General features: G+C 43.7%; 1 protein-coding gene across 1 annotated transcript; it reads right to left on the bottom strand.

Moving 5' to 3' along the window:
• Window positions 1–5,383: 5,383 nt before the first annotated feature.
• Window positions 5,384–12,644, bottom strand: PPIL1 (peptidylprolyl isomerase like 1). Its single transcript, XM_082244393.1, has 4 exons — window positions 12,565–12,644; window positions 12,326–12,480; window positions 10,205–10,276; window positions 5,384–5,718 (listed from the first exon to the last, which is right to left on the bottom strand). Exons 1-4 carry the CDS (start codon window positions 12,618–12,620, stop codon window positions 5,501–5,503), a joined length of 501 nt encoding a protein of 166 aa, XP_082100519.1. The 5' UTR covers window positions 12,621–12,644; the 3' UTR covers window positions 5,384–5,500.
• Between the last annotated feature and the right edge of the window lie 1,784 nt (window positions 12,645–14,428).

The following is a 14,428-nucleotide window of genomic DNA, read 5'->3' on the forward strand; positions in this document are numbered from 1 at the left end:
ATGCATCTGGTCTGATCATCTGTGCCACTCCACGGCGGCAAATGCATCTTTAGATAAGTATTCTTGTTATATTTTTGATCATTACATTTGTTACCTGAATCTGTCACTACTTAACCACTTGCCGTCTGCGTACGGTAATAGTACTGCCGCAAAGTGGCTCGTTATCGTCTGACGACGTAGATCTACGTCATCAGACACTCCCCTTTCTCGGCGGCGCACGCGCGCCGCCAGAGGCTCGCTCCCGCTATATTCAGTCACAGCGGGAGTCGGGCCAGGGGAGGAGCAGCGGCGATCGCCGCTGCTCTTCCCCGATCATCGAGGATCTAGTGTGGAAATCCGCCCGCTTGTGTAAACACAAGCGGGCGGATCTCCTAAGTGACAGGCAGGGTCAGATTGCAGGGTTCAGCATAGCTGAACCCTGGATCTGTCCTTGTGTCACTCAGTCACCTCTCCCCCACACACGTCAGTAAGCACCAGGCATACATTAACCCCTCCCTCTCCAATAAAATTAACCCCTTCCCTGCCAGTGTAATTTTTACAGTAACAGTGCATATATATATAGCACTGATTACTGCAGTAATGTCACTGGTAACCCCAAAAATGTCAGTCAAGGGTCCGATCTGTCCGCCGCAATGTCGCAGTCCCACAAAAAAAAAAAAAAGAAAATCGCAGATCGCCGCCATTACTCGTTAAAAAAAAAAAACACCAAAAATGACAAATCTTTCCCTTAGTTAGTAAACGCAATAACTTTTGCACAAACCAATCAAAATACGCTTATTGTGAATTTTTTTACCAAACATAGGTAGCAGAAAACAAATTGGCCAAAAATGTAAAAAAAATTTTGATTTTTACATTTTTATGGGGGGAATTTCATATAAAAAAATGTGAAAAATGTTGTTTTTTCAAAATTTACGCTTTTTTTGTTTATAGCGCAAAAAGTAAAAATCACAGGTGATCAAATACCACCAAAAGAAAGCTCTGTTTGTGGGAAAAAAAGGACGTAAATTTCGTTTGGGTATGGCGTCGCACGGCCGCGCAATTGTCAGTTAAAGTCGCACAGCGCCGAATCGCAAAAAGTGGCTCAGACGTAAGACAGCAAAATCCTCTAGTGGTAAAGTGGTTAATTAACCACTTCCAGACCGCTCACTGCAGTTTTACTTCACTACTTTGATGTTAAATACTGGTGTTATTGTAGCAGATAGCTGCCATAACCCCAGTATTTTCTTACAAGGCAGGCGGTCCTCTTTCACATAAAAGTGGGCCCAGCAGCGGATTCATCACGGGATCACTTTTATAGGTGGTGGAGCCGTCGGTAGCAGGGAAAATGATCCATTTGCACAAGTACTTGTACTTATGAAAATGTTCTGATACCTAAAACCGATACCTCTCTTGAGCAGTACAATTCAAGCCCATACAAACGGAATGGGATCAAATCACACCATATAGTCGCATGTGATTTTAACAGGAATGCTGTGCAATTCCTATCCAAATCACATGCAGTTTCCCACACCACATCTGTGTTAACCCAGGTTGAAGTCACTGACAAGCCTGGATTCACACAGGAGCAGTGTGGGAAACCATATGTGATTTGGACAGGAATTACACCTCATTCCTGTTCAAAACACATGATTCTTTTAGTGCGATTTGTGCACATTCATTTTGGATGCACTCAAATCGCACCACACAGCACGAAATATTGTATTGACCACAGTGGCAGCTGGTGCTCAAAAATTTTTTTTTTTTGGGGGGGGGGGGCAAAAAGAAAAATGTAATAGGCATTGCTTTGCGGCAAAAAAATTGCGTGACTTTTGGAGGTTGCGAAAGTGTGAAAGGGGCCTTCAGTAATTAAGGTATAGTGTGCCCCCTTTCAATGCACAGTGACCAGCGTGCGTGCCCCCTTCAAGGCAGTGACCAGCGTGCGTGCCCCCTTCATCGCAGTGACCAGCGTGCGTGCCCCCTTCATCGCAGTGACCAGCGTGCGTGCCCCCTTCAATGCAGTGATCAGTGTACGTGCCCCCTTCAATGCAGAGACCAGCGTGCACAGGAGGACACATGGACACCTTACAGTCAACGCCGCTGCCCTGGGTGAGAGCGGAGAGAGACTGAGGCAGCGGCTGCTTCATCACTTACCTGCTCTTGGGCTGGCTCTGGCTGACTCACTCAACCAGACCGACTGCTGTGCGCTGCTGAAGACGGAACTGGAGAGACGTCCACGAGCGCCGCTGCTCCTCCTTGCTCTGACGGCGGCGGGAAGGTGACGGACGGTGAGTGACTGACGCACGCACCGCCCCCACGACGACGTCAGCCGGGATGTCCTGAATGATTGGTCCAGGCTGGAGTCTGGACTAATCACAGCCAGGACAGGACTAGTGGGGAGTGTCGGGGCGCATTGCTCTGCAGCCCAGAGACACCCAGAACGGCCCCCAATCGGCGCCTCTGCCTGGCACCACGTGGGATGCCAAACCCCCCATAGCCAGCAATAGGTCCGGCGCCCCATAGTGGGCATTAACCACTTAAGCCCCGGAAGATTTTACCCCCTTCCTGACCAGGGCCTATTTTGCGATTCGGCACTGCGTGATTTTAATGGACAACTGCGCGGACGTGCGACGCTGTACCTAAATGAAATTGACGTCCTTTTTTTCCCCACACACAGAGCTTTCTTTTGGTGGTATTTCATCACCTCTGCGATTTTCTGATCATGCGCTATAAACAAAAAAAGAGCTACAATTTTGCAAAAATAATATTTTTCAAATTTTTTTATATGAAATTCCCTAAAAAAAAAAAAAAAATGTAAAAATCAAAATTTAACATTTTAGGCCAGTTTGTTTTCCGCTACATATTCCTGTCCAAATCACATGTGGTTTCCCACACTGCTCCTGTGTGAATCCAGGCTTGTCATAATGACTTCAACCTGGGTTCACACAGAAGTGGTGTACGAAACTGCATGATTTACGAAACTGATTTAGACAGGAATCGCACAGCATTCCTGTGAAATCACATGCGACTATACGTGTCATTTGATCTAATTCCTTTTGTATGGGCTTAAATCGTACAGCACAAGAAAGGTATCAGAGCTTTTTCACAAGTACTCGTGCAAATGCTTAGTATCAGCACGGATACCGGTATCGGTGCAACCCTCATCTGAACAGTCTCAAAACTTGAAAACATACTTTGTAAAAACCTACACATTCTCTTCCTTGAGTTTCATAAACAATATGTCCTGTGAACATGCACCGTGTTGCACATTTTACTGAGCCTGCCTTCCTACAGGAGGCACAGGAGAGGAGTTTCACAAGGAAGAGTCAGTATTAGGCTCCATTCACACTTGTACGACTCGAAAGTTGCGCCTTTGGAGTGCAACTTTGGATGGATGCAACTTGGATACGACTTTGGCTTTGACCAGTGATAATGGACAACTGTTGCACACAAGTTGCATTGTATAACATTTAGATGCAACTTCTGAGGGTTAACATTGAAGTCTATGGGTCTCAAGTTGCATGGAAGTCGGACCAAAATTGTGCATGAACTACTTTGAAGTTGCTGCAATTTTAAGTGGCACATATATGAATGGGTATCAATGGAAAACATAGGGAACGACTTGCCATGCAACTTTGATGTCCAAAGTTGGATGACGTCGCACAAGTGTAAATAGTGCCTTAGTTGGCCAATAGCAAGAACTGGGCGGAGACAAGCGAGCATAACCTCTTTGACTAACACACCCACAGTACAGAAACCACACAAGATATGACACAGGGCATTGAGAGGACTGGTCACAGTACAATACATACAGCAGACATTTTTGCCAAGAGAAGCTTTAAAATACCCATGTTTATAAAAAGATGGAAGCTGTACATGAAGGCCTTGAAATTTACCCTCAAAAAAAGATCTTCTCAAACCATTAATCATCGCCAAAGGTGCTCATAAACTGGATTTAAATGCTTTTCTTGGGTGAAAGTTGTATAAAGTGTGTGAAAACATTTAGAATTTGACACCATAAATCCTTAACTTGTATGTTGCATTTCTATTTGCATGAATGTTTAGGAAATTTATATATTTACTGAGAGGTAAAAAAAGCAATCTTATTAGTGCATATAAACAATATAATCTCCAAATTTTCTATAGAACACCAAAATTGAATTTTGTACTTGCACTAAAACCCTTTTCTTGGAGTGCATTGAGGGACACAAGAATCTTTTTTTTTTCCCACCGGAACTAACAGAGGTCAGAACACTAGCAAAAAAGTGAGGCTTGTTGGCAGTATAATGGATTATCCTGGGCTGCCCTACATTTTTTGTTGCCAGTGTTCAATCCTCCTGTAGGCAGCAGTATAACCTAAAGGTGAAGACTGCCTATGGCGCTCACAGTTTACGAGAAAGAAAAATTACGTGAAGCTGAAAAAAAAAAAAATATAAGATACACAAAATTGGAAACAGGCAAAACAAAAAAAAGTTTACCACTCATCACTTTAGATATGAACCCTGAAGTACTTGCCACTCTCCATCTTAAAATGGTCCCGGGCTCACGCAAAAGCAAGGAGAATACCTAGCCAGGAACTGCTTCATTGTTGAGGAGATGAGCAGGTGGCTTTACAGTTCCTAAATATAGTAAAGGCCGATTAAAACAAGTTTATGCCCATTTTCAGCTTTTGACTGCCTGCCAAAAAAGTAAGAGAGACTGTCGCAGGAGGTTTTTGTATTACTATACAAGGCTATAAGAATGCAAAACCTGCTTAAAGCAAGTAAAACGTAGGGCAGCTGCAGGTCATCTGTCAACAAATTCTGAATAAGTCTCAAACGGATGCCATCAACAGAATTCTAAAACTCATCAAACGGCCCCTTACAAAGTGGTGGTAGTTGAAGGTGCAGGCATTGAGGCTGTTTAAAGCCGAATCTGGAATGAACATGCAGTCAGTAAAGTTGTAAAAGTCTGAGCCTTGCATGTTTGTTCCAGATCAGTCCCAACTCCATTCTTCAAGGGGCACATAAAGACCAGGATTGTCATATACAGACATTTCCTGGCTCAGCATACTTTAATATTCCTACAACAGGCAGCAGTAAATTTAGTAAAGTGTGTGGATTCTGAACCTCAAGGACTAGACTTGGCCCTTTGGACTAGCTCATGAAGCAAAAATGCAGAGCCTGCACTTACTGACATTGACCGACCTGAAAAGAAAAAAAATTCATCCCCACTGACCAACTTTTCTCTGATGAGTCTCAGCCTATGAGCCCTAACCAGGGTAATGGAGGGACAAACATGTTGCCCAAATCCAGCTATAGTAATCAGAATTAAGGAAGATGTATCTGCATGCACCTTAAGAACAGCAAAAAAAATTTTATAGTGCCACTTGGAGCTTTGGCTGCTGTGACTAATAAAAATCACTGATTCTTTTAAAGAAAAAGGTTTAACTTGGTTAGGAATATTAAAATGCCCGCTTGAACATTTTGCACACACATATTCCAGTCTCAACATAATAGTTTATAACAGCCTTGTTGTGCGGTTCTTATAATGGAGAAGCCCGGAGGATTTTGACTTCATCAAGTGGTCTGTCCTGGTTGTCTGTTTCCACCATGCCCAGTCTGTTCAGCGTTCCAAGGCCCTGGGAAACACGTCCAAAAATAGTATGTTTCCCATCCAACCACTGGGTAGGGGCCAATGTCAAGAAAAACTGACTTCCATTTGTATCTGGTCCAGCATTTGCCATGGCAAGAATGCCTGCCCCTGTGAAGAAAAGAGACAGAAAAATAAATAACCACTATACCTAAATCTACTGTAATTTTAGCACTACACAAAAGCTTTTCAACTTTATTTTGGCTCAAAAAAAAAAAAAAAAAAAAAAAAAAAAAAAAAAAAAAAAAGGAGGGGGGAGTGATCGCGGGTGCCCAGCGACAATGGCGGGGCCCCACGCCTTGGCTTCCCCGCTGGCAAGTAAGCGCGCGTCCACAGGATAGGTATGGCAATTCACTGGAACCTGCCGACCTGCAGCAATATACAGTGGGTACGGAAAGTATTCAGACCCCCTTAAATTTTTCACTCTTTGTTATATTGCAGCCATTTGCTAAAATCATTTAAGTTCATTCTTCTTCCTCATGCATGTAGACATAGCACCCCATACTGACAGAAAAACACAGAATTGTTGACATTGTTGCAGATTTATTAAAAAAGAAAAACTGAAATATCACATGGTACTAAGTATTCAGACCCTTTGCTCAGTATTTAGTAGAAGCCCCCTTTTGATCTAATACAGCCAGGAGTCTTTTTGGGAAAGATGCAACAAGTCTTTCACACCTGGATTTGGGGATCCTCTGCCATTCCTCCTTGCAGATCCTCTCCAGTTCTGTCAGGTTGGATGGTAAACGTTGGTGGACAGCCATTTTTAGGTCTCTCCAGAGATGCTCAATTGGGTTTAAGTCAGAGCTCTGGCTGGGCCATTCAAGAACAGTTACGGAGTTGTTGTGAAGCCACTCCTTCGTTATTTTAGCTGTGTGCTTAGGGTCATTGTCTTGTTGGAAGGTAAACCTTTGGCCCAGAGCACTCTGGAGGTGGTTTTTGTCCAGGATATCCCTGTACTTGGCCGCATTCATCTTTCCCTTGATTGCAACCAGTTGTCCTGTCCCTGCAGCTGAAAAATACCCCCACAGCATGATGCTGCCACCACCATGCTTCACTGTTGGGACTGTATTGGGCAGGTGATGAGCAGTGGCTGGTTTTCTCCACACATACCGCTTAGAATTAAGGCCAAAATGTTCTATTTTGGTCTCATCAGACCAGAGAATCTTATTTCTCACCATCTTGGAGTCCTTCAGGTATTTTTTAGCAAACTCCATGCAGGCTTTCATGTGTCTTACACTGAGGAGAGGCTTCCGTTGGGCCACTCTGCCATAAAGCCCCGACTGGTGGAGGGCTGCAGTGATGGTTGACTTTCTACAACTTTCTCCCATCTCCTGACTGCATCTCTGGAGCTCAGCCACCGTGATCTTTGGGTTCTTCTTTACCTCTCTCACCAAGGCTCTTCTCCCCTGATAGCTCAGTTTGGCCGGACGGCCAGCTCTAGGAAGGGTTCTGGTCATCCCAAACGTCTTCCATTTGAGGATTATGGAGGCCACTGTGCTCTTAGGAACCTTAAGTGCAGTAGAAATCTTTTTGTAACCTTGGCCAGATCTGTGCCTTGCCACAATTCTGTCTCTGAGCTCTTCAGGCAGTTCCTTTGACCTCATGACTCATTTGCTCTGACATGCATTGTGATCTGGAAGGTCTTATATAGACAGGTGTGTGGCTTTCCTAATCAAGTCCAATCAGTATAATCAAACACAGCTGGGCTCAAATGAAGGTGTAGAACCATCTCAAGGATGATCAGAAGAAATGTAAAGCACCTGAGTTAAATATATGAGTGTCACAGCAAAGGGTCTGAATACTTAGGACCATGTGATATTTCAGTTTTTCTTTTTTAATAAATCTGCAACAATGTCAACAATTCTGTATTTTTCTGTCAGTATGGGGTGCTATGTGTACATTCATGAGGAAGAAGAATGAACTTAAATGATTTTAGCAAATGGCTGCAATATAACAAAGAGTAAAAAATGTAAGGGGGTCTGAATACTTTCCGTACCCACTGTAACTGCGGTGGCTGCTTGCCAAGTGGTTAAGCAGGTACAGCAACAGTTTTATTCCTCTTGGGATAAATATTTTTACATAAAAGCTGATTAACCCAAGCACATCCTACTGAGTAGTAGGATGTTATGTCATCTGTTTGTTGTTGGTGGTTTGTTAAATCGCTCTCCAGGCTCTTTCTGGTTCTAGTTTGTTGTTCTGCCCTGGTCAGGTGCACCAGGTTGATCCTCTGTATCTTCACTTGAGTGGTGGTTTTCTTCACATACCTCGGATATGTGAATAACCCCCAAAATTAGCTAGGGCCCCATTAGTGGCTTTGTCCACCCTCCTTGGTTGGATTGCTTTTGGACATCAACGATTTCTGAATCCCTGTGTCCTTCAATGGATTATAGAGGAAAAACAGAAAATTGAATACTTACCTTTCTGTAATTTTACTTTCCTGGTGCCTATCCATGGTAGTTTACGTATGCTCGTGGGTGGAGCAACTATGCGTATTCTGCCATGGAAGCACCAGGAAATAAGATTTTTGAACTTGTACTTATTTTGAGTCTCAGGTCCAGACCATCTAGATATTTTTTTACTGGACCTGTGCACCACTTGCGTACAAAACTGAGGCATGCCAAGTAGAGGGAGGTTTATATGGGAGTTTTCTTAGAATTGTTCTGATTACCAGTGTCCTAAGCGGTGTTTACCGCTTAGTTTCAAAATACCAGGGTCAAGAGAAAAATCTTTTATGGCAATCTTATTTTTTTTTCCCCATCCTATATCTGCTTTTAAGAAAGCAGCTAGTCAGGTCCATAAATATTGGGACATCGACACAATTCTAATCTTTTTGGCTCTTTACACCACCACGATGGATTTGAAATGAAACAAAAAAGATGTGCTTTAACTGCAGACTTTTCAGCTTTAATTTGAGGGCATTTACATCCAAATCAGGTGAAAGGTGTAGGAATAACAGATTGTATATGCGCCTCCCACTTTTTAAGGGACCATAAGTAATGGGACAATTGGCTGCTCAGCTGTTCCATGGCCAGGAGTGTGTTATTCCCTCATTATCCCATTTACAAGGAGCAGATAAAAGGTCCAGAGTTCATTTCAAGTGTGCTATTTGCATTTGGAATCTGTTGCTGTCAACTCTCAATATGAGATCCAAAGAGCTGTCACTCTCAGTGAAGCAAGCCATCATTAGGCTGAAAAAAAAAAAAAACAAAAAACAAAACAAACCCATCAGAGAGACAGCAAAAACATTAGGTGTGGCCAAATCAACTGTTTGGAACATCCTTAAAAAGAAAGACCAGTGAGCTCAGCAACACCAAAAGACCTGGAAGACCACGGAAAACCACTGTGGTGGATGACCAAATAATTCTTTCCCTGGTGAAGAAAACACCCTTCACAACAGTTGGCCAGATCAAGAACACTCTCCAGGAGGTAGGAGTATGTGTGTCAAAGTCAACAATCAAGAGAAGACTTTACTAGAGTGACTACAGAGGGTTCACCACAAGATGTAAACCATTGGTGAGCCTCAAAAACAGGAAGGCCAGATTAGAGTTTGCCAAACAACATCTAAAAAAGCCTTCACATTTCTGGAACAACATCCTATGGACAGATGAGACCAAGATTAACTTGTACCAGAGTGATGGGAAGAGAAGAGTATGTAGAAGGAAAGGAACTGCTTATGATCCAAAACATACCACCTCATCAGTGAAGCACGGTGGTGGTAGTGTCATGGCGTGGGCATGTATGGCTGCCAATAGAACTGGTTCTCTTGTATTTATTGATGCTGTGACTGCTGACAAAAGCAGCAGGATGAACTCTGAAGTGTTTTGGGCAATATTATCTCCTCATATTCAGCCAAATGCTTCAGAACTCATTGGACGGCGCTTCAGAGTTTAAGGGAAAGAAGTGGACTGTTATGCAATGGCCAAGTCAATCACCTGTCCTGAATCCGAATGAGCATGCATTTCACTTGCTGAAGACAAAACTGGAGGGAAAATGCCCCAAGAACAAGCATGAACTGAAGACAGTTGCAGTAGAGGCCTGGCAGAGCATCACCAGGGATGAAACCCAGCGTCTGTGATGTCTATGGGGTCCAGACTTCAGGCTGTAATTGACTGCAAAGGATTTCCAACCAAGTATTAAAAAGTGAAAGTTTGATTTAGGATTGTTAATTTGTCCCATTACATTTGGTCCCTTAAAAAGTGGGAGACACATATACAAACTGTTGTAATTCGTACACCCTTCACCTGATTTGGATGTAAATACCCTCAAATTAAAGCTGAAAGTCTGCAGTTAAAGCACATCTTTATTTCATTTCAAATCCATTGTGGTGGCGTATAGAGCCAAAAAGATTGGGAATTTGACAAAATTCTAATATTTATGGACCTGGCTGTACCATTTTTTTTTAATGTATAAACAGTCCCTTACATATAAAAAGGTAATGCTCTGTAGACAGTAGTATGACCTGTTTCTGAATCCTGTGCGATGGAGAAAAATAGTTGTAGGTTATTGAGATAAAAGCAGAGAGAAAGACAACACAAATGAGGGAGCAAAAACAACTCATTAAGCAACAGCACTGAAAGGAAAACAATATACAAACCTGTAAATTTAAGGTCAGCATGTAATTCATCTGCAAAATGTTTGCCATCATATATAGAGCCTCCTCCACGTCCTAAATGAGACAAAAAATATCAATAAAAGCATTTGGGAACTAATAATATTAAAAGTAAACCAATTTTTACCTAATGAAATGATCCCCCTGTAATTCACATAATTTTTTAAAGCAAAAATCCTTGTTGCAAACGGTCAAACTGTCAATGTGCAAGTGTACCTAGAAGAACCGATGCCATTTTGAAGGCAAAGGGTGGTCACACCAAATATTGATTTGATTTGGATTTCTCTTCTGTTCATTTACCTTCCATTTTATTAATTGATAAAAAATTAAACTATTACCACTTCTATTTATGAAAGCATTAACACACACATACATACATACATACATATATATATATATATATATATATATATATATATATATATATATATATATATATATATATTATACACACACACACACACACCTCTCTATCCACACACACTCATGTGATCCTTAACTTGCAGGGAAGACTCTTCCTGCTGCTGAACTTTTGTAGCTGCAATGGGTATCTGGAGTCGAACATATAACATTTAAGCCTCGTACACACGCAACGAATTTCCACCGACCGGTCGTCCGTCTTTTGTCCAGAGTGGTGTTTTGTTGGTTGGAATGTGATCTAGACTGCACACTAATTTTCCCGTACGACAGAATTCTACTTCAGAAGTGATGTCATGTGTTGGATTGCTTTGTATGTGTTTTTTCTTCTCTGAGCATGCCTAGTCTTGCTCATAAGATTTTTTCCCTGTTGAAATCTGTACTGACTGACTGAAAATCAGCCGTGTTTTGACAGAGGACAAAAATTTTATAGCCTGCACACCAGATTTTTTTCGGCCGAAAAGTCGGAGTTGGTTGTCGGAAGCATCATACTAACAAGCCGAAAATTGGCGGGTCGTCGGACGACAATTCCCAGCTGAATTGACACGTGTGTATGAGGCTTTAGTTCCAGCTCCTGCTCAAATACTGCTTATCTCACCCACTCTGACAGCAGGCAGGGGGGATCTTCTCCACCCACCCGCTGTCACTTTTTGAAAAGAACAGGGCCGTATGGGGCTCCGCCTACAGGGCCGCATTGTTCCGTTTCCCATGAATGAACTACAACTACTGTCGGCCATTGCAGCTGACGATTTGTAGTTCTCAATGAACTGCAAGGCCGCTGGTAGATCATGGAATCGTCCTGCTAGTACAAGGTACAGCAAGACAGCTAGCTTGAGAGTCTGCAGAAGCCCTGCACCCATGATCTGCTGTACATGGGTGCAATGCTCAGCAGCCTCCCTAGAAAAAAATAAAATAAATGCACATTTACCTTCAAAACAACTGTGCATTTGTTTTATTTTTAAGTGAACATAGCCTTTAAACCAAACAGGGTACAGCTGCAACATAGGAGGCGAGTAATGCTGTTTTTTTTAAGTACTGTATTCTAAGCTTTTTTAATTTCTACAAAATAAGAATGACATCTGCCAGCCCCCCTTCCTTTTCCAGATTCTACAACTGCATAGATCAGGGATAAGCAAACTGTGGCCCTCCAGCTGTTGCAAAACTACAAGTCCCATCATGCCACTGCCTCTGGGTGTCATGATTGTGGCTGTCAGAGTCTTGCTATGCCTCATGGGACTTGTAGTTCTGCAACATCTGGAGGGCCACAGTTTGCATATCCTTGGCATAGATGTTCAACAGGGCTGTGGTTCTTGGCACAGCACCGCAAAACACCCGCACACACAAGTTTCTAACGAGTAAACTTATTAAAATGGGTTGAACTCCACTTTAACGTCAAGCCGCTGCACATATGTGGCCCTATTAAAACAAGTTACAGCTTTGAGAGCACCTTCCCTGCACAGTAGCTGGAGGGGGATGAATAAGCTCCTGATGCATACTTGCAATCAGGAGCTTTCCAATTATGTGAACACTGTGACAGCCAATCACAGCAGTCACATGACCTTAATGCCCACCTCCCTGAACATTTAAAGGGCCAAGAGGTAGTCAGCACAATGGGGTTAACTATGGTGGGCCAGATTGAGGCCAAAGCTAAAGGGGACTTAAGTTCCTCTGTAACCAAGAGCACCATACCAGTCCCTGTGGGGTCTCCTCCTTGAACCATGAAATCTTTGATGACGCGATGAAACTTGGTTCCATTATAATATCCTCTCCGGGCCAGCTCTGCAAAGTTCGTACACGTTTTGGGGGCGTGATTCCAGTACAGCTCCACCGTGATAGAGCCCATGCTGCGAAAACACAATAGAGGAGAACATCACCTGTGAGCTGCCTGCTGACATCGCCACGTCCGTCTCTCCCTTCCCGATACTGACCTGGTTTCCAAGCAGACATGGCTCGGCTGCCAATTATCCCCGGGAATCACCGCCATTGTTTGAATGGCCCACGAGGGGTTTCCCACACGGTACAGAACACGTCACTTCCGCCTTCCGTCTGTGGAAGGCGAACTCTGAGCCGAGAGTTCAGTGTGTGAAGAGCGACATCTAGAGGCGAGCTCAGGTCCCTCCCAGCAGCACAGTGTATGCGCCTGTAGAACTAGAAGACACACATCCGCCGCATGCAGGGAAGTCTGTGAATTGCTGTGTAGCTGGGCGGATATAAGTGACTGTGCTGAGCGCCATAGCGGTGTCAGCTGAGGACTGGTTGTGATACTTGCAGGGAGGGATGAATGTGTGCACTTTCTGTAGCATCCTACTCACACTGAGATTGACGGGCGGTGTGCATTACCAAAGTCTATTTAGAGCAGGTGTCACGTGACAAGAATGCTATAGAAAGGGCACACATACTAATATATTTTACTTCTCCATGCACATAGGCGTAATGCAGTGCTGCCAACTCCTGAAGTGAAATTTACTGACAGGACGACCAAAATTTATAAATGGCACCATTTTACTGGCAAAAATTACATTTACTGACACTGTAAAAAAAAAGTACACAAAATGTCAGTTTTCAGTGCAACTATAAACGGGTAGCTAGTGCTATAAGCAGTGTGTTTAAGTTAAAACAAAAGTCAGAAACCACATTTCTCTTTTTACATGAAGGTCAGGTTACAATAACCCAGCCAGCACAGCGTTCCCCCACATATCAGAGTGCAGAAATCCTGGGACTCTGATGTAAAGGAGAACACCAGGAACGCTGACAGGGGGTGGCTCTGGTGACCAGATACTAACTTCTGCAGAGTGAATACACTAAGGCAAGGGGAGGGGTACTGATGTAAGGGGAACCCTTTTATCAGTGCTCCCTTACATTATGTTCACACCCCCGTACACTGGCCTTGCGGCACTGTCACTGACCTCCCCTCAGGCGCACCATGCGGGGCTCAGTCAGACAGTCTTCTCTGGGCTCCAGCTTGGCGGCTCTGGAGGAGGAGGTTTGAGGATGCAGACAGGATGCAGGAGGAGGTTTGAGGATGCAGACAGGATGCAGGAGGAGGTTTGAGGATGGGACAGGATGCAGGAGGAGGTTTGAGGATGCGGACAGGATACAGGAGGGGGTCAGAGGATGTGGACAGGATACAGGAGGAGGTTTGAGGATGCGGACAGGATACAGAAGGAGGTTTGAAGATGCAGACAGGATACAGGAGGAGGTTTGAGGATGCGGACAGGATACAGGAGGGGGTCAGAGGAGGAGGTGGAGGTGAGCTGTGAGCTGGATAGGGGCAGACCAGTGGATGTGGTGTACTTAGATTTCGCTAAGGCGTTTGATACAGTTCCCCATAAGCGCTTAATTTATAAAATAAGGTCTGCAGGTATCGACAGCAGGGTTTGCTCTTGGATACGGAACTGGCTAAAAGGGCGTGTCCAAAGGGTGGTAATAAACAGCGCATGCTCAGACTGGTCTGAAGTAGTAAGCGGGGTCCCCCAAGGCTCAGTCCTGGGACCAACCTTGTTTAATTTATTCATAAACAGCATTGAGGACAGGATCAGTAGTGCGTTATCAGTTTTTGCAGATGACACAAAATTGGCCAGGTCAATAACTGCACAGCATGAAGTAGATATCCTACAGAATGACCTGGACAAAATAACGGAGTGGGAAACGACTTGGCAAATGAGGTTTAACGTGGAGAAGTGTAAGGTTTTGCACTTGGGGACTAGAAACATAAAAGCACAATACACATTAGGAGGGGAACCCTTGGGGGAATCAAAAATGGAGAAAGATCTGGGAGTCTTGGTTGATGAT

Source organism: Pelophylax lessonae, assembly GCF_965119305.1.
Source record: "Pelophylax lessonae genome assembly, chromosome: 2".
NCBI classification, from domain to species: Eukaryota; Metazoa; Chordata; class Amphibia; order Anura; family Ranidae; genus Pelophylax; species Pelophylax lessonae.